The 21729-nt window shown below is 39.7% G+C and overlaps 1 protein-coding gene across 2 annotated transcripts; it reads left to right on the top strand.

The window, feature by feature from the left end:
• The first annotated feature begins 4584 nt into the window (after positions 1-4584).
• On the top strand, positions 4585-21709 carry LOC117576644 (mothers against decapentaplegic homolog 6). 2 transcript variants are annotated; one of them, XM_034261577.2, is made up of 8 exons: positions 4585-4922; positions 6192-6344; positions 8864-10378; positions 14508-14561; positions 14619-14819; positions 19570-19782; positions 19848-20001; positions 20097-21709. In XM_034261577.2, the coding sequence occupies exons 3-8, from the start codon at positions 9256-9258 to the stop codon at positions 20263-20265; spliced, it is 1914 nt and encodes a 637-aa protein (XP_034117468.1). In that variant the 5' UTR covers positions 4585-4922; positions 6192-6344; positions 8864-9255; the 3' UTR covers positions 20266-21709. The 2 variants fall into 2 exon arrangements, with proteins under 2 accessions (XP_034117468.1, XP_034117469.1); XM_034261578.2 differs by having other exon boundaries at positions 4586-4922; positions 14640-14819; positions 20097-21708.
• The last annotated feature ends 20 nt before the right edge of the window (positions 21710-21729 follow it).

Here is a 21729-nt window from a genome sequence, read left to right as displayed (position 1 = left end):
CGAATGTACAACTTTTACATATGTATGTATGTCCGTCTATTTTTTTACAGGTTTATATTGTGTGAAATGGTCGTTACATACTAGTGTTGGTTAATGCCAGAATTTATTACGATTTGCATGCACATGCATATGTATACACTAATCCACCCACCTTTCAAATTACGTGAGTACACACTGTCTAAGATCAACCGCCAATTTTTACGTTCGGGTTGTGCTGCATAAAAAAGTGTAATATTCAATTAATAATACGTTTTTAATTCACGCCTGTCTGCCTGGCCTGTTTATGTGATCGGTTATTGTTTTCAAATTGGCCAGCAAAAAAATGAAATAAAAAAACGAAGGCGTCTATTCATACCATGATTAAGTCTTTGACGCGGCGACATTTTTCTTTGTGGTGTCTCGCCAAAATGCTCCGACGGCGGCACAGTGACATCAATCGCATTGGCATGGTATGTATTTCTTAAAAAATTATTTTTTACTTGATACTTGATTGTAAGGAAATAATTTGACACCTGCTTGGCATATACTGCAATGTCCGCTTTATTAATCTAAACAATCTTTTGTCTTTGGGGTAATGCATCTTTGATGTACTTCGTACAGTGGCTCACATCATATTTATTTAATAGATAAACTTGAGTTTGTTTCTAATATAATTGTACATACATAGATGTAATTACTAAACAAGAAGTAATTTATATATTAATAGGTATTTTATTATTTCCAAATTCCTTAATATTCCTTGTACATATATATTGCATTTGTCTCACTGTATTGGGACTAGAGAAGGCTGCTCGAAGGGCTCCTTTGGCAGTGCGTCGTCGCCAAGGATGGACGCGGTTATTTCGCCGGTGGGGGCTGTGTCGTTATGACTGTTATTGTTGCTGTTGCTGCTGGTGTTATTGCTTTTGTTGTTGTTATGGCTGCTGTTGGTTGTTTAGTTGACTTCGGCCGCCAGTCGCCGTTGGCGTCGCTGTCGCCGTCTGCGTTACCGTCGCCATCGCGGTTGCCGCCAGTGTTGCTGGAGCCGCTGCCGCCGGCTGGAGCTCTGTTGCCCGGCAGACCGGCAGCCAACAAATTCGACAAACGAAACGAGAACTGCGCGCAAATAGAGAGATATGTGCGACGAATTGGTTTTAAGATTCAAACACCCATGGGGGACTGACTAGAGAACTAGCGTAGCTAGAGAAGCCAAGTGTCGCCAACTACAAATTTATTTACTATGTATTACTTTCAGTTCGGTTCAGTTTTTTACGTTCGTTCATTTTTATAGTATTCTCGTAGTGTTTTGTCTTCCAATTCCAATTCCAATTCTCGCCACTGTCGCCGCCCTGACTACTTTACTTTTTATGACTGTTAATTGGGTGAATTTCAAAATACATTAACATGTCCAACTATATATGTATATACTATAGTATAGTTATAGTGTGCTCGAACATTTGGTTGATGCACAAATTAACTGCTCTATTTAGTAATCCTTTCATGCAATGCAAGCACGTGCTACTCACAGATATACAGACACTGAGCTTATTGTTTTGTTACTCGCATGTTGTCTTGTAGTATGTTGTGATGACAAGTGACAATGAGTCAGAAATCAGGACATTTGGCGACGGCGGCGGCGGCGACGCTGTGATGCCGCCGTCTGCTGCTGCTTTAGAATGCTTTGCGCAGTGGACAGTGGTGCGCAATGCGCGTTGATGCTTATTGCCTGGCTGGGCGAGAAAGCCATATAAAAGGATAGTCGCGTACTTGGCTAACCTTTAGTTGATATGAAATCATGCCGCAGGACACAGCAGTCCTTCGTACAAACAGATAACGGATAGCAACGAAATCGAATTTGAAATTGAAATTCACGTCAAAGTTGAGACGGAAACAAAGCGCGAAAACTTGAACATTATTTTTTGTAACTGGTGGTACAAAAACAATTGAACAAAGATTCAGATTAGTGTCGAAATTGTTTCACAACATTGATATTCAACGACGAAATAGAAAGTGTTTGGAATTCGATTAACTCGGTAAGTGTATAAAGTTAAAACGAGGATCAATATATTTTCTATGTAAATACCATTCAATCGTTTGACTGATAAAATTTGAAAATTTTCTTGTATACCTTTGGATTGCCACCCATAATTCCTTAATATAATCTATTTATATTGTTGCTGAAATCTAAAAGTCATAATATAGCTAACGAATTTTAATGTTAACTCAATTCAAATTTAATGATACTCGGAATCGTTTTGATTTATTTAAACTCTTTTTCTCTATTCTCTATTTATGGCGACAATTGTAATCCTACAATTATCAGACCGATTGAATTTTGTATAATTTCTGAAGAATGGTTACAAAAAATTATACAGAGCTGACAATATCTAAGTAAATTTCTCCGCCATAGAATTTCATCCTCAATAAATAATCATCAGAATCCAATAAACAAAATATTAATGCACAATAAATTCGTGTTAAGCTCATTATTTTAATCTTTTCAAGTCAGTAAATTTTCTTTTAGACAATAGAATTTTGCATGTCACATATGAACATGATCTTGTCTGATGAATGTTACCAATTGCCCAATCGTTTCGTTTTTATTGTACTTGGGTAATTAGCCTTATATTGAGTTACAGTCAGCAGTAAAGTCACTGACTATTGCCGAAAAGAACATGAGCATTATCATCCGCCGACATGCGGGTCTCGCATGCAACCGCAAATGCTCGAGAAACGAGGATGATGATGATGAAGTTCGTGCGACGGAGGAATATAACTGGTTTCTGGTTTCCGACTGCGCCACTTTGTAGCTCTGCCCTGGCACTTTAATGGATTTTTAACAAGTTGGCTTTAGCTGAAAATGCTGCGATGATATCTTATTAGTTTTTAGTCTCCTAATTGCGCTCATCGCAACGTCTCCTTCTTCCGCGACAGTGAGAGAGAAGCGGTGAATTGTGCATCATGCATTGGTCACCGACCACCCAAGATATAATTCACTCGTTGCATTCACTTCGCATCTGGGGTTGTCCATGTCAAACAGAAGCAGCCATCACTCGACATGCTCTAGGGACAAAGCCAGCGTCCAGTCTATTAACATCCGTTGCGAATGCTTCGCTTTAGCTCCACGTGTCTCGCAATAAAAGGATCACCGTCTTCATTTCTGAGAACTTATCGAAAAACAAATAACAAGCCCCAAGACCCATAATCTGAGAGGAATTCGACTGTGTGTGCCGGTAAATTAACTGGTCCAGCCAAAAAACAAAAAAAAAATATGAGGAAACCTGATACGCTGGCATTTGTATACTCTGTCTCGCTTCCAAGAGACGACGGGATGAAGATGCTCGTTTGTGGGGATGCTACCTGCCTACAAGCATACTAACTAAATCTCCTTGCTGTATGTTTGTATATTCTTGGGTCATCTGTCAAACATAAGGTCTAGATTCCCATGCATTCGCCTGGCAACAATAAATATTGTATAATTTTTTTCTTACATTTAGACATCATAAGATCAACATCATAGTTAATTACACAAAGTTACATGAGCATTTACATTCACAAAGAAGAAACTTTATAGTTTATTGTGTCATCTTGATTTACATTGAAACATCGTAAGATCAAAATCATTGTATATTACACAAAGTTACAAATGCATTTATAGCATAACATTCTGAAAAAAACTTTCATAATTTATGCAAACTTCAGCGGCAATTTCCTGTCGTGAGGTGAGTCAGTCCTTAGTCTTTAGTTTTTTTCGTCTTTCGTCTTCAGACTTCATTCAGTCTGCAGTCTCCGGTGTTCGGTCCCCAGTCAGCAGGCAGCCCACAGTCGAGGCGACTCGACGTCATCATCGCAACGGCCTGCGGTCCCGACCTGTTATTATCGTAATGACAGCAGCCTATTTGCTTTTATGTTTTCAAGTCGTCCAAACCAGAGACAATTATCTCTGCTGGAGCTGGACACCAGACTGCCCGATGCGTCTTTGATCTCTCTTGTCCGCCAAGCATGTATGTGTGTCTTTATGTGTGTGAATGCGAAAGTGTGTGTGTGTAAGGGGCGCCACTGGTTCTTGAGGCCTGAGTGAAGAAACTGCAACTGATATGCCCTTGATCGCAGCTATTTATCATGTGCCAATGTTGAGCGTTTCAAATGGGTTTGCTTTACGTACAAATTTACTGCTTTTCTATATTTTCCTGGTCATACTTATGTGTACCACAATTTTATTATGTTCATAGGTTTGAGTCTATTAAATTGATTTTTTAAGAATATTTTCTAAGGTGTACTAGTCACCATTTAAATTGTAGTTAAGATTGAATTATCGGTTACCTACGTGAGCTCGCAGCAAACTTCACGTGAGTTCAACAATTGCGCGCAGCCAACTTCACGCGAGTTAAAAATTGCGCAGCGGGTCGTCTCAGTGCATAAGAGAGAGCCACAGGTCTTTTGCCTCTCACTGCGCACATTGTCTCACAGTACGCTTGCCTTTGTATGCGTGCGGCGCGTTTCGATGTGTACGTGCGCCAGAGAGAGAGAGCGATAAAGAGAGGGCGCCAGCAAAAATTCACCACACGTCACATCCGACAGATACAAAAACACACATATTGTAGCTCTCACAAAACGTACGAAACTGTCGTGGTGAACGGACGTGGATTTTTCGGTTGCCCATATATAATACACGAACAATTTTTTGTTGCAAACGCGGGCGTAACCAACAAAATAAATGAATGCAACAACGACAAACGGAGACGACGAGCCATGTACAACGTCCGCGTTTCTATACTGATTTTTAACATTTTGTTTTTCCCGACAAAATAATTCTTCTTAGTTTGTTTGTTGCTTTCATCGAGTGTTGTGCAAGTGAAAAAAGGTGAAGTGAGCGTTAAATGACGAGCAAATGACCAATTTCTTCGGCCCCCGTCGTTGCCGTCAACGATCATATTATTGATGTAAGCCCAATTGTGAATTATAAATTGAAGTATAATAACCGACCGCACAATCAATGGTTCCAATAAACAAAAAGCGAAGTGTACGCAACTTAAAATGAACACTCATATACAGACATGCATATATATAGTACATTTATACTGAGATGTATAAATAAGCGTGTGTGTTCTCTTACATTTTCGATAAAGCGCGACCAAGCAAACGACTCCCTCGCGACGTCAACTAACATACAAACATAGTTCGATTGATCAATGATACTCGTATATACACATACAAACATACGAACATACATGTTCAACGCTCATACATATGCATAGAATACAATAGCAGGCAACATCAAACATTTATTCATCAGTTTCATTCAATATTCGCCAAGAGGAATCGCGCAACTTTTGCTGTTGTATCTACTGCAATTCCTTTAGTCTGTTATAGCTAAATAATAATTATGTTGTAGCTTTTTAAAGTAGTCATTATCGTAATATATTCCAAATCCATCTATCTAATCGTATCCCATCAGAAAATCCGCATTCAGAATTAATTTTCGAAAACCACAACGCGACTAGATAGTAAATAAACATATTAAAAACAGCAAAAAAAAAATAACTGACTACAACGGAAATTAGCATAAAAACAATATGAAATGCGTGCAATCTTTAAATATCGTGAGATATCGTTAAGATAAACAAATGGTCGATAAATTCTATTATGTCCATTTATCGAACCACACCACACGAATGCCCGACACCTGACAACGTTGCCCCCACACACACTCACTCACTCACACAGTCGCAGTCCCACTCACACCGATGCGCGCACACACGCAAACACACACGCGCTCGCACTCACACAGTCATGTGGCTGAACTTCTTCTTTAGCATTAAAATTCTTATTATTTTTTTTTTGTTTTTCTGTTTAGCAGCGACAACTAACTCGGTCGCAATTTGCCAAATGCGGATTATAATTCTACAGTTACCCACACAATTTTATTTTTTTCGTTCACGCACACACACACACACCCTTATTTATAAGCGTATGCATGTACTGTATATGTATGTATGTGTTCATAAGTCAAGTACTTAGTTGACCAGAAAATAGTGCTGACTAGTGAATTAATTAATACAAAATTGACGATCTGTCAGCGCCCACTAAAATAATAAATCAATCTCGACGACGCGTGCAATATAATTCGAATCGAAGTGAAAAATTTCTGTGCACTAAATAAAAAAGAAAAATATTTTATTTTTAATCGCCAAAATCTATTCTATCCATAGCAATGTGAATTTCAAAACAAAATTGTGAACTTAAAAGCAACATATACATATCAACAAAATTGCAATACAATAACATAATCAACCCAAGATTCTTATGTATTTTTGTATACGAAACGGATAATACGGATACTATGGATAAATCCCTTTAAAACAGTAAGTATTTGTACCAATCATTTTCTAGTTTATGATAGATAAAAGTAAAGAGAATAAGTTTCCGTAAAACAGTCGATTAATCCTTATTAACCTAGTTAATATTAATTCCATTATGTTTATTCATTCATTCAATAATTATTGAATTTGGAATGAATACATATTTGATATGTTACACCTTCGATTGCATAGAATGTTTATACGTCATACGAATTATATACATACATACATACATATGCTTCGTGTGCGCCGTTGCATGTGTATGTGTGCGCGAGTTTATGCCGGCGCCATTACACCGTTAAGCTGTGGGTGTGAGTGGCGCCTGCAAAAGAACACATATACACATGCACATCCGCATACACAAACACATGCACACGCTTTGTGTACGCGTGCAAGTAAAAATAAACATGTGCAATTTTAACTTTGTGTGTACATTTGTTTTGTACTTGGATTAGTTGCGATGTTTTTTTTCTTTCAGTTGTTTCTTTTCATTTTTATTAGTTTCGCTTGATCCTCGTTGTTCCTTTGTGCCGCATACATGCATACATAGTGCTGCATGCCACCGCAAGCACAGGTCTTGCATTCTTATACTTGTTGAATTTTCAGAAGAATTCGGAAATGTGTTGCTTTTCAGACATCAGTCAGCACACACACACAGATACATACGTACACAAATACACTAACACAGCAACTTTGCTCTCTCTTGTGCACTTGCTCCGGCGCTCTCTCTCACGCTCCCACTCTTGCGCTCGCGCTCTCTCTTTTATTAATTCACCTCAAATTGTTGATTCTTCAACTTGTCAAACCGGCTGACAAAACGACTGAACGAACGAACGACCCACCGACCGACGCGTCGGTCTATCGTATCGTGTTGTTGCTGTTGTTATTGTTGTTGTTGTATTGCTATTGCTGGCGCTGTCGTTGTTCGTGTCTGTCTGATATAAGTTTATATTGGTGGCGCCATTGCGACGACGACGGCGACGCTGCCGCCGCCGCCGACATCGTTACTATTATTTCTTTTATTACGTTTACGTCAGTGGCGCCCACTGTGGCGCCTGTGCCGCGTCTCGTCTCGTCTTGCGTCTCTCTCTCTCTCTCATTCTCCGTCGCTTCTCTCGTCTCGTCTCGCCTCGTCGCTTTGCTGCCCTGCCTTCTGCTTTTGCCTCTGGCTGGCACGCAAGCAAGCAAGCGAGCGAGCAAGTAAATTCAGAATGTTGAGTGTATGTTTTTGTGTCTGTGTGAATGTATGTATGAATGTACATGCAAAGATATGTATGCATATGTATGTACGTGGTGTGTATGTGTATTTCTGCTCAACGAGCGTGTGTGTGAAGTAAAACTGAGCGTGTAGTTGTGCCGTCATGTCGGCGGCGCCACTGTTGTCGTCGGCGATAAGGAGCGCAAGAAATGCCAGCGAGCCAGTCAGCCAAGCAACAAAATGGTCGTAGTGTGAGTAGAAGAAGAGACCCCACAGTTTTGTATTTGGGTTGTTAACTTGTAGCCGCTCTCCCTCCCTTTCTCTATCTCTCTCTTTCTTTCTTGCTTTCTTGGTGCTGTCAGCACCAGTTGCTGATGCTGCGCAGTCGGCATTCGGCAGTCCGGCAGTCGGACTCCAGTTTTCCGATCGCCAGGCAAGCACACATTACTCATGCGCTCCGTTCCTCAACTTATGCGGCGTTTTTGAGCTTTCCAAAGCTCCGATAAGAACTCTTGACTGTGTTTGTGTGTGAGTGAGTGAGTGTGTGTATGTGCGGCGACAGGGCAAAAAGCAATATTATCCAATACGTCGTTGGTAACTTGCAAATTGGAACTGCAAATTCGTATTTCTCATGCAATATCATTTCCGCCATTTTTCTTTAAGCATTCTATTTTCTTTGGACATTAAATAAACCAATAGCAGCACATTCATTGATATTTATTAATCCAAGAATAAACACACTTCCAAGCAAAAGGAATTTATTCCGAATTGATTTGTGAATATGCTGTATACAAAACATCAGAGCGCAATCAACGATCAGCTCTACATCAAATCAATTTGTGCTGACGATAATAAAAGCTTGCAAGTTATAGGATCTCTCAAAACATGTGTAGGAACATTGCAGAATTGTTTATATTGCGGCTGATATTCTTGAAATCAATTTGTTGTTTCGATTTGCGCATTATATAACCGATGGTTTAATGAGACCATGGGACTTTATTTATAAATAGCTCTCAAAAATTTTAATTTTAATGTGCCTACTATTATTAAATACTACATCTCAAAGGAACTACAGACAAAATAACAATATTTATAAAAGAAAGATTTTTTCTACATATTAGTTAACCAAAAATCAAAATTAATGGAGAGCTTTACTTTATTACTACTTTTTTCAAATTTTAAACTAAAATTGCTTAAAATAATATACAAAATATAATAATATTTCAATATGTATTTCTATTAGGAATTTTAAATAATGTATTTGTTAGTTTTAATTGCTAATTATCTTAAACTAATCAATATATTTTATTTATTATCATTGCAGAATTCATATCAAATTCAAATACCACCAAAAACATATCAAGGCTGAAAAGGAAGCCCTAAAAACAAAAAAACAAAGCGATTAAAAGGATATTGACAATTGAGAAAAATCGCCGACACACGAAACGTTCTGGTCAAAGTCTAATAGATACCATATAGTCTATGTTAGCATTAAATTAAATAAAAAATCAAGTCACAGACACCACTCCCAAAATAAATCCCGAAACCCACCGCACATATCACACAACTACAACAAGAAAACAAAAGAGCAGAAACTAAATCCAATTCAAATTGCGACTTGCGGGGCATTTTGAGTGTGCGTCTGCATAAAGTTGATCAAATCAAATAATGCGCATACGATAAGATCGATGTTACCAACAGAATTGATGTCCCTCCATGATATTCCCAAGCGAAAAGAAAAAAGAACTATTGCGTTATGCGTCCAGAAACAATCCGGCTACGTGCGATGCGGTTGGCGGCATGCGAATGCCCATGCAGCAACCACAGCCGCAGCTCCTTCCACATCCACGCCTCCCTCACACCTCCGTCTGCTGCTGTCCGCCGATGACGCCACCGCCGCCATACTGCTTAATAGCCTGCTCCGTCGACTATTCCTCGTATCAGCGTCTTCAACAGCGGCAGGATCAACAGCAGCTGATAACAGCTGTAGATGCCGCGGACGATGCAGTGGATGCGGAAATGTCCGCTTCGGCAACATCGGCGATGGAGAACTCGGATTCCTATATGAAAAGCGACTGCAGTTACGGAAGCTCTGCCGCCGACTTGCTGAGCGACGAAAACGGACCATGTCCATTGCCCGCGTATCATCCAACACAACATCCGCCTCATCCGCATCCGCATCCACATACGGAACAGCCGACACGACTGCTGCTGCCATCGACATTTGCGGCGACGGCGGCGAACATGTTTCGGAATTGTTGCGGTGGCGGCGACTCCTCCAGCAGCAGCAACGGATCCATAACGAGAACGCGACCCAGCCCGCCCGTAACCAGACGACACCAGCTGAATCGACAGCGCACACAACACTCCACACCACCCACCTGCCCCATACATGCGTCCCGTGCATCAGCTGGAGGAGCAGTAGCAGCAGCAACAGCAACACCAGTGCCTGCCACACCGATGATGCGCCAACGCACACTCAACCAACACCTCAATGCGCTGCTGAAACCGTTCAAGAACAAGCAGATTGCCGAGCTGCTGCAAGCTGTGAAGAGTCGCGTGGATCCGCCATCCAAGTGCAACACGCTGGCTGCCAACAACAACAACAACAACAGTGTAATCAACAGTTCACCGAGCTATCTGCAATGCATACTGATCAAGTGCACCTCGCCGTTGGACGAGGAGCAACACGTTACCACATGCCAGCTGTTTTTTTGGTCCGACCTCAGGGATGCCAGCGAACTGAGGCGCCTGCCCATTTGTCCAAGTGCCAGGGATTACGTGTACACCTGCTGCAATCCGCTGCACTGGTATCGCATAATACACCCCATCGATACAGGTAGATAAATGACATGCATAAACAAACGATAAAAAAACAAGTGGTAAATAAAAAGTAAAAACTGTAGTAAACGTTATGACGAGCAGCACAAGCTGTCCTTTGAAGTCGATTAATTTGACTTGCAATATCGAATGACATGCATTGCAAGCTATCGTCAAATGGTCATTTTTAATCGATATGTTTCTAAATTAGGTATCGATATAAAAACCAAACTTTTTGTAGGAATCGAAAATGGCGTGTAAAATATTTATTTGTATGCATGTCTGTTTGTGCGTATATGAATACACTTGTATGCAACTTTTGGAAGCCATTACGCTTGGCGCCTAAGCTGTCGCAGTTGTGCATCATTAAGTTTTATTACAAGCTAAATGGCAAGTGTAAACATATTAATGGCATGTGTATAGGAATGTATGTATGCAGTGTATGTAAATTTATATTATATATTTACATATGTATGTACGTATTTCTATGACAATCAAATGTACTTACGAATGCCCTATTCAATTCATTTCATTTCGTTGTACTTATAGTGTGCATAAACACACTCCGTACACACACACACACGCACGCACACATAGAAGCATGGCAAGTCTGTGCGAATGTGCGTGCGAACTGTAAAAGCTTCGACCGACATGACGGCGACTAAATTCTTTTTAAAATAATTTGCGTAAATTTAGAACCTGGCGCCAGGAAATAATCAGGCGTCGTCGCCAACGCAAATGGCGCTCGCGTTGCGATTGCGGCCGTCGTTCTGCTTCTTCTTCACCTCTTCTTGTCGTCGCAGTCGTCAGCGTTGTTGTTGTTGTTGTTGTTCTTACTTTGCCGGTGCGTTTGAGATGAATGCGTTGAGGTTGAAGACAGTGTTGCCAACTTGTGAGCAGAAAATTCAGCGAGCGCAGCATGTGTTGTCGACAGTCGACCACTCAATACTCTGTAGGCAATTCTTTTGTTTGTATTGCAACTTCTCGACTTTCATACGCAGATTGAATTTTATCTGAGGATGTTTTAATTCCGATATGCATGTGTATCTGTGCACTCTATATAGTATGCATGAGTTGTGCGAGTGTATTGCCCAATTACTGAGCATACCAATGTGTACATAAATACTGCTTGTTTCTGCTAACAACAACAACAACAACAACCGTTGTGCTCTTACTACCAGTTGCACTTAATGTGCATGTTAAAAAAAAGCGTGTACCTCCCAGATACACGATGCTTGGTTCGTTGCTTGCTTGCTTACTTGCAAAGGTACTGTAAACATGGTCTTAGAGGTATGGAAACGTGGTTCGTGCCGCGTTTACCTGTTCAACCTGGCGACAGACGCAGCCAGAAGAGCCACAGCATCAAGAGTCGAGAGTCAGCGCAGCGCAGTGTCTGTCTGACGGTCCGTTGGTTGTTGTCTGCTGGCGAACAGCGAATTGACTTCCCGATACCGACTGGGACCGGGACGGGTTTTTAATGATGGCGCCGAGCACATTAAACAAGTCGATAATGTTATTCCATCCACATTGGCCAAGGGAACACAATTCCTGGAATTGTAGCGAAGACGATGCCAGTCGGTCGGTTGGGATGTATCAGCGATGTTTCTACACACACACACACACACGTAGATACTTTGTCCATTCGATCGAGAATTCTCATAAAAAGTAAAATTATGCCGGCAAGCTTCAGCTCCAACGTTGTGAATGTCCAGCCAACTTTCTTAAAAAAAACTTCTGACGGCGAAAGCTCGATTCAAAAATACCCTGTAGCTATTTTATGGGGAGCTTACTGGAAATAAATAACGGCAACTTTTAAAATTATTGAAATTCTTTTTAGGGAAGTGCAAAATCAATCATTAAAATAGGAATATATTTTTACATATTGTTTAAAAGAAATTCTTCAGTAAATATGAAGAAACTGAAATATTTTAAGTAATGCACTTAGGATATTTGTTCTCTTACTATATTAAAAAAAAGTGTAATATTTTATGAAGTTGTTTTGGATAGTCGTATTTGCTTCCCAGTAATCAGAGATTCTCTTCATTCAAATTATGTATAGACAATTTTGTTGACGATCTAGTAATTTAATACTTCTGCGCAGTATTATTATTTTATTAAAGAACTTTTTGGTCATGGCTACAGGTCGACTCATCCCTTATGCCCTTCCTTATATTCAGAGATGTTTGTTGTTGTGGTTGGATACGATCCCATCAATCATACAAAATGTCGAATACAGCGAAGTGAGCGAAAATCAGTTAAATTTTGCGGTGGAGTCTCGAGAGTCGGACAGTCAGTTGCTTGGTTGCTTGGTTGGTTGGACGCCACTTCATGCCGCGTCGTTGTGGTGATTAAGGCAATGTTGGAATTTCGCTACTCCCTTCGTTTTTTTCTTATTTTTTTTGTTATATGTTGTTTTTTTTTTGGCTTGGCTTGGCTCTGTGTTTTTTTCATTAGGTCTTCAAGAATTGTTAGATTCACGCAGGCAGTCACGAAGGCAAGGCAGAAGAGGGGCCAATCGTAATCAGGTTTAACTGGTACCGGGGCCACAGCGAGAGCCGACAGCGCCATCCGTCGTCGTCGTCGTTGACGCTACCAACAATGCTGACGTCTGCAGCGCCAGCTTCCTCCGCTCCCAGCTCTCGGAGCAGCGGCAAGCGCAGCACATCAAACGATTTGTGCGCCAATAAAATGTCCCCCAGTGCTGCTGGCTGATATGCAAACATTATTTATTTTATTTATTTATTTTTATTTCGCCGCGCTGATGTTTGGCCTGCCTGCCTGCGCTTAGGTTTGTTGCTATTGCTATTGCTGTGTCTGTATTTGTTTTTGTTTTTTTTTTTTTTTGCTTCTTTTATTTTTTTCTGTTTTTGTTTCTGTTTCTGTTTCGGTTTCGCTTTGCTTCGGTTTCTGTAGTATGTTTTGTATGTATGTATTTTTTCGAATACTAATATTGTACTATTTTTGTGAGACATGATCTCATCGCACAGCTCGTCTTAAACACGCGCATTTCAACCCGTAACCCGTAGCCCGTAATCCGTAGTCTTGGCTAACTTGGCTACCAAAACTGCTTCTTACAATTAATACTCAACAAATCGCAATTTACTGCGCATCAATGTTCCAATCAGGACATGTGGACATAAGATTCTCAGTACATTGAAATTCATTTGAAAGATGAATGGGAATGCTTGGGTAACACCGACTCTGAGCTACTCTTCTTATGACTAGTATCTTTAACTCTTTAGCATTTCGTATTTCTCTTTCCTCTTGAAGATCTGAAAATTTGAACTTGATTTCATCGTTAATTTTGTAGCCAACTGATCTCATGATGTGTTCTATTTAAGACTATCAAATTTCATATTAAATTTTGATGTCTTCCTCACATTTTAGATCTTTACTATGTAGCACCCATTTAGTAGATATTATTATTACTCTTCTTTTTTTGTGGAGGAAACCCGTTTGCATGTCTACGATATAAAAAACAGCCTCTTTTGCCTGTCCACCGGTTGACATTTTCGGTTGAATTGTTGCGTTGATGCAATCAAAAATATTTTATTGTGGCGCACCTTTCTAATTGATTAATTAATGAATTGAAAATCACATTAATGCAAATAGATTGCCATAAAATTAATGTCTCTAATAAGTCAACCGTAATCCTCAATATCAAAAATTATATGGGCATTATTGATATCTATATTTCGTTAGCGAGCAACTCTTGGGAATTGACGGCGATAATCTAGTTGTGGCTTAAACATGTGTATGGATTTATTTCTTTTCTAAATAATCACATTGTGTATTTGTGTAGTTCCACTATGATTCTATTGTGGCGTTAATTGAATTGTTCACGAGTTTACTGCTTTTTGATTTCTCCTGGTAAACACCTGCGTTTCTATTTGGCAACCATACACAAACATATTCCATAACAATGTTTGTCTAAAAACAATAATAATGTTGATACAATTAATCGGATAAGATTGGCGTCTACTACAACATGAAAAAAGTGGCAGTCATACATTTTTTTTTCTTTATTTATTTTTGGCATTTCACGTTGATTTCGCAAAAACACTTTCATATTTAACAAGCTGTGGGGGGATTTTCATTGATTGAGAATTAAAATGTGTTTTCGTTTTTTTTGTTCTGTGCACTTGCAGAGTCTGCGCCTCCGCCATATCAGCGCTCAAAAATGCTGAGACTAAGAGATACAGGTATGTATTGTATTTAACTTGAGAGAGAGAGACCCAGGCGCACTTAACTGATCGCAGCATTCTATCATCATCCGCTAGATTCCGAGGGAAACACTCAAAACATCGAAAGGTCGTCGGGAGGAAACAGCAGCAGTCACCACAACAATCACAGCAACAGCAACAGCAACAACCACAGCCAAAGCATTTCGAGCATCTTCAAGCAAGCGGAGTCACAGTTGTATGTGCCAAGTCTCGAGTCTTTCACCACTGATGGCAAAGGTGAGTTTCTGGCCCTATTCTTGCTCTCCAACTCGTGTTCGCTCTCTCGTTCACTCTCTTTCGCTCTCGCGTGTGCTTATCTCCGGAGTGGCTTTATTAAGCATTGAGCGATACAGCAAGCACCTTTCTGCCTGCAACACACACACTCACAAGCATTCACATACATATTTATGTTCGCACTCCCTGTAGGAAATTGGACAGGTTGCGAATAATACACCATGAACTGGTTGCATTTCAACCAATTTTTTAATTTATTTTTCTATTGCACCGTACTATATGCTTTTATTTTAAGCATGATATGAAATTTAATTTTTAAAATTTATATTTCAATGAAGTTTTGATTTTATAAAAGAAAAATAAGTTTTAGAATTAAAAAAAAAATTTTTTTTCTTAATATTTACAATTAAAAAAAAATAAACACACCAATTAAATTATTGCCTTTCAAGGAAGTCAATGCTCAAAGTTATGAAAAAAACACATTCTTTTTAGATTTGAAAAACTTAAAAAAAATATTATTAGCACAAAATAAAAGTTTAGTATTTACTTTACGTAAATAAAGTCGAATCAATATATTATATTAATAACTCAAAAGAATTTAAATTATTAAAAACATCTTTAGTTATTAGTTTGAAGTGATCCATAAATATTATATTAAAAGAAAGACATATTCTACCCAACTAATCCTCAACTACTCTTTCATAGCTCCTTTGGAACTATAGTTCCTTATATTTTATATTTCGGATATATTCAACACACCCAAATCTAACCTATTTGCAAGCAGATAAATACTAGTTGCTTTTATGCCAGAGGTAGAAGTGAACTTTTCGCTGCAGGGTTCTTGCTTTTCGTAGCGTGTCTAAGTGTGTGTGTGAGAGTTATGAGGCTACGGTCGCGTGCGTGTGTTTGAGCACGCCGGCACGGGCCAAGTCAGGCAGGCAGGCAGGCAGGCAGGCAGGCAGTCAAGTTATTCGTTGCTCGTGGCGCCAGCTTGCCGCGTCAGGTCGTCACTTTCTATATTGATATTAACTTTTAAGCGAAAACAGCAAAAACGACACGAAAATAAATAATGAGCGAAAAACAAATACAAACAGTGCCTGGCGAATGCGAATAAGAGAGGTGACGACGAAGACGGCGACGGCGACGGACGGACGATGGCAGCGGCAGCTAAAGCAAAAGCAACAACAACAACACAACAATATTTGCGCTTGCTTACGAAAGTTTTTGTAGAGCGGCCGTCGCGTCGGACGCGGGAGTGGCTGTGACTGTGGCTGTGGCTGGTTATCGGCACCACCACTACTATGGGGAGCTGTGGGGCTGGACAGAGGTAGGGAGGGGGGAACGGTCGGCAGTCGGCGGTAGTGGCGTTATGACTATGATATCATTCATGGCTCTGCCGCCAACGCTGGACAATGTGCTTTTTGGTTGCCGTTGTTGTTGTTGTTGCTGTTTCTCTCTCTTTATTTTTTATGGCATTCGTCGAGGCGACAAAATGACGGAAAAGCTTTTTTGCATTTGAATGGACCGTTAAAAATAGATCTACTACGACTACTAGCTTCTTGCATCCCACGACTTAAAGAATTCCAAAATTGAAACGGTTCAATCTAATCTATGTATAAGCTTCGAATCGCCGTCTCACTCCCTATCTCTCTCTCTCTCTCTCTCTCTCTGCATGTCAACAGCTAATTAAATCCGTTTTTAATGTATCGACACTATATTGTGGCGAGACGTAGTGCTTTTTGCATCGTGGGTTCAGTTCTAGAAGTGTTACTTAAAAATATTACTGTGATAGTTTGAGAATGCAAACTGCAAGGCAATAAAACCTGGCGCCTATATTATGTAGATAAAATATACATACGTGTGTAGCAATTGCGATTCTTTTTTAAATATTACATTGGGAATACTCTAGTATTGAAGTTTAAAGGATTATAATAAGGGTTTGTAATCATTTTTTTTAGGTAGTTGAATTTTTTTAATGAAAAATTGCGAAATATTTGTAGCTTTGAATTTTAAAGTAAAAATAGAGCTATAATCTATCTTGTTGGTATTTTAATAATTTCTAACATTTAAAAAAGAGTTAACAATTTCTTAAAAAACGAGAACAAAAAAAAATTAATGCTTTTTCAGGTTGAAAGCCAATATGGGAATTGTTTTCTTTTGTATCTTAGATCTTCTATGTAACATTTGCAAAATTGATTTATAATCTCTGATAATATTGTTGATATAGAACAGTATAGATCGTTTATTAAACTATTACGCAGATGTTACTCGTAGTTAAAGGGAGAATGAATTTTATGCAGCTCAGTGATTGTTGCCACCTTTGTCCTTGTCAGATAAACATGCCCGACTCGTGTAACTCGATGAAGTTTCAAATGTAAATATGTACGTGCACGCTTTTAATGTATGTATGCAACGACATGTGTGGCCACCAAAGAAGCAACTTACACTGCGAGCAGCAACAACACACATACACACACTCACACACCACTCACACACACACACGCACAGGTAGACTATAAAATATTCTAAATTTAAAGATGATGTGGCAGCCCGTGGATGCGCACTTCTGTATGTACTTTTGTATGACTGTGTGTGTGTGCTTGTTTGTGTGAATGTGCATGTGTGTGTGTGTATGCACATTGACCGAAAAACAAAACAACGAAGCGAGCAGCGGCGGCGGCGCTAAGAATCCCAAAGAGTCGATGCCGAGCAAATGCCGTTCATCGTCGATGGCGTGTGCCAGAGTCAGAGACAACACAGAGCCCCAAAGCAGGCGGCGACTGCGACGACGACGACGGCGACGGCATTGGCGCCACACAGAAGTGTGGTAGAACTCAGTTGTGCCCCAACCGCTGCCCCTTCACTCTCATGCTCTCTCTTTCTCTCTTTTAAGCACTCTCCCGTTATGAGGGGAGAATAGCAAGGCAAAGACAGTGAAAGAGGAGCAGACAATGTGTGTGAATGCGATTGTGTGCTTATTCAGTATCCCAGCAGACCAAACATCGTGTGCGTAACTTATGCGATAGTTTAGCGGGATCTGGAAAGGTTTTACGAAAATGAATCAGCAATCTTAAGAGGAAGCTAGAGGATAAGGAATTACATGGAAATATAGACATACTAAGCCTTTCCCAATAATAGCTTATCGTCAATAATGAATTCCAGAAATTGGCAAAATTTGTTGAGCCGATAATTCGGTTATTACACTGAAATGGCTTATGACATTTTTAGGGTAAATGCATTTGGCAATTGTCAGTATACTTGTAGGGCTCGATATGTCGTTATAATGAAACGAAATTGAATTCACAAATTTGAAAAAAAATATATAAATGACGGAGCAATAACAATTTTCTTATGTTTATAATTACGTATGTATGTATGTAATTGGAATGTATGTATGTATATGTAAATTGATGTACATTTGTAGGTATGCATATAATTATGTGAGTAAGTGTATTTCAACTTTTGGTGGGGAAAACACTTTCGTGGCCATGACGCGTCGACGGAAAGCGACGTAAAGCGACGCGACGCGACGCAAAGACGACTACGATGAAGGCGACGACGGCGCCGTTGCCGGCGTCGACCCAATTAGGTAAACAGCAGCTAGGCGCCATTTGCCTTGGTTTTGCCGGACGGCACCCCTTCACTGACCATGGCCAGCTGTTGCCCCCACCCCCACCACTCACCACCTCATCAACAAGTGCATGCAAAAACAAAAAAAAACTAAAAGCGTTGCACAGATTTATGGTCGAATCTCGGCAAAGACAGACATTGTCTGTATTTACATTCAGTCATGTGTTGAACACTAAGCAGATGCACGACCTAAAGATACCCTGCCCCTGTGCATATTTATTTATATTTGTTTGCTAGCAGCTGGAAATACATTTTTCGCACTCACTGTGCCACAACCGACATGGGGTCGCATTTTGGCATTATGGGGTCGTTTTGCCCATATTTACCTTGAACATCTCGCACATTATAATATTAGCAATAAATAAATAATGTGCCTCGCTCGTTTTGCATTAATCGAGCCGGAATCTAGGCAAATAAGTCAAAAGGCGCCGGCCCCATTTACGTAACGCTCTGGCGCCAAAATTATTACCATTAACGTACAGTCTATATATACATATATGAATATATTCCGATGAATTTGTATGTGTTTGTAGAGTGTATGAGTTAGCTGTGGAGAGAATCCGTTGCTTGATTAGATCAGGCGACTTTTTTCTTTCTGTTTTACCATCTAGAAGTCTTGCAGTTCCGCACAGTAATAAATGTTACCTACTATATTTCCTACATGCTTTCTTATCTCGCCAAAAGCCTCATTTTTAACTTTGCCCCATTTGTCGAGTAGCAAAAAATGACGAGATATGAGACAAAGCTGTGGGAGGTGGGCACGAGATAAAGCTCGTTAAGCAAAAAGTTGGGAAAATACATTTCTCCGTTGTTTAATAGCTTCAACTATCAGGGTAGTGAGTATAAAGTCATCGCGCGATTTGATCAGCTGAATAATATAACTATACGATCTTTAAATTAGTTTTGAAGAGTTGATATTTCCCATGATATTTCGAAAACATAATTTTTCACAGTGTTTCTGTTGGATAATTTAAGAAGAATAAAAACTTAAAGAACTTTGGATAATAATAAGAATCGGTTGAAAAATAACATTTAATATTGCTTAAAATAAATTAAAATATTACAAATTGAAAATGGAAAAAAAAAGAAATCAATATTAATATAAAATATTTATCCTTTCCAGATCGCAGCGCGTGCTCTAAAGTATGGTGTCAGATTGCCTATTGGGAGCTATCTCAACGGGTTGGCGAACTCTTTCAGGCCAAGAAACCGGCAGTCAACATCTATGCAGAGGGGCCAACAGATGGCAGCGGGGAGAGCATGTGCTTGCGTGAATTGGGTGGCAAGCGACCACCAACGGATGCGGTGCAGAACACGCGACTAAAGGTCGGCCTAGGTAAGTGTTTAACCCGACTGCTAAATTGAGTGTTTTAAATGCAATGTGTTGCCTCCTTAAAACAGGTGTAACGTTAAGCATGGAGTCGGGTGGCGACGTGTGGATTTATAATCGCAGCAATGTGCCGATATTCGTGGACTCGCCCACGTTGGCCGAGAGCTTGGATCGGGTCTGTAAGGTGATGCCTGGCTACTGTCTGAAGGCCTTCGATACACACAGGTAGGCACAACCGTAAATGTTGATTAACGAGTGCACATTATTAACTCTCTCTCGTTCTCTGTCTCTCTCTATCTCTTCACTTTACTTTACTGCAGGGCTCAATGGCTGGCCTGCAAGCAGTCGCAGCATAACCAGCAGCTGGGACCAATCGACCGGTTTAGCATGAAGATCAGCTTCGCCAAGGGCTGGGGCAACACATACAAGCGACAGGACGTGATGGGCTGCCCCTGTTGGCTGGAAGTGCACTTCACCCATCTGCGGTGACAGTGCCAGCAGCCTGCGGGCAATAATAACAATAGCAAACATTGCTCTTCATCCGCATTGAGAGCCGCGCTCGTTGACTGCAGCAATTCAAGATCAAGTGCGCTGCAACGTTCGGGCCAGCTGCTGCGCATCATACAAAGACTGCTGGCGAGGATGGGCAGTAAAGCGTGCACATTGAGACTGCAAGCAATTGGTACGAGGAGCTTTAAATTACAACAACCAGACTAGTAGCAAAGTGGGGCAAGTGAGCAAGAGGAGAAGGAGACGGAGACCGAGGAGGGAGGAGGGAGGAGAACTAATAAATAGGGGCAACAATGGACTGCTAATGAAATACTTTTAAAAGTTTAACTTAATTATGAAACATGTTTCAATTAATTGCTAAAATGCCACATCGAAATTAACTTATATATATATGTATAAAGCATGTGCGGCAAAGGAGACGGAGACGGAGACAGAGACGAAGACGAAGACGAAGACGGAGAGTTTTGGGGAGTGTTAAATTCAAATAGTAATTGATTGTTAAACATAGCTAAAATTTAAATCCTGTGATTCACTCTATATGTACATATGTATGCATATGTATGTGCACACTAACAATACCACACACACAACAACAAACACAGACTAACTAGTATGTATGGGCGCAAGGAACTGTTTATAATAGTTGTATGTATACGAAGGATAAATATTAGAGAGCAGCATATACACAAGTCGGAATGTCTAAGCTTTCCCCTTAATATTAAATTGTTTTATAAATATTCTGAAACATTTGAGACTTCTATAGACACCAAATCGTTACCTATTTTAATAATGTAAAGTGATTAACAAAAGCTTTGGCATTATTGGGCCATAAACCTTTCAATTAAATGCTAACGGGTTACTAAGTATTTTGTTTATTTTTACTGATTGATCGATTTAAGAACTTTCGTTGAATTTATTTGCATTTTGTAATTCGCGTTTTAGTTTTCATCGACTTTGTAGCCCAAGAACTCAATTACATTTCTTTTAAATGGAAATGTAAATTTGAGCTAGTGAAGGATAAGATTTTACTGCACTAGAATTTGTTAGGTGCGCCCCATTGTAGATAATATTGCCACCCCATTGTATTGCTGCCCATTTCTAAATACATACATACAAACGTACATACATACATAGAACTATATGCAGACATACATATGTACACATGTACATTTTAATTCCAAAAATTTATTATTACATTAACCATACGCCCTTTTATGAAAGCATAAGTACATACGGAGAGTACATAGTTAAAACATAAACAAAAAAAGCTGATTTTAAAAATTGCTTGGACTTGCATCATTTTGAATATATTGAAGACATACATACGAATACTATACAAGATGTACATTACTTGCAATATCTTCAAAATGATCAAAAATATTTAATCAGCGTTAATAGTTGTAGCTTTACTGTTAAGTTTTAAGAAATATTTTGTAATAAAAT

The sequence above is a fragment of the Drosophila albomicans genome, chromosome 2R (assembly GCF_009650485.2).
Source record: "Drosophila albomicans strain 15112-1751.03 chromosome 2R, ASM965048v2, whole genome shotgun sequence".
Lineage (NCBI taxonomy): Eukaryota > Metazoa > Arthropoda > Insecta > Diptera > Drosophilidae > Drosophila > Drosophila albomicans.
The sequence above is the reverse complement of the archived record's forward strand: the minus strand, read 5'-3'. Positions and strand labels throughout refer to the sequence as shown.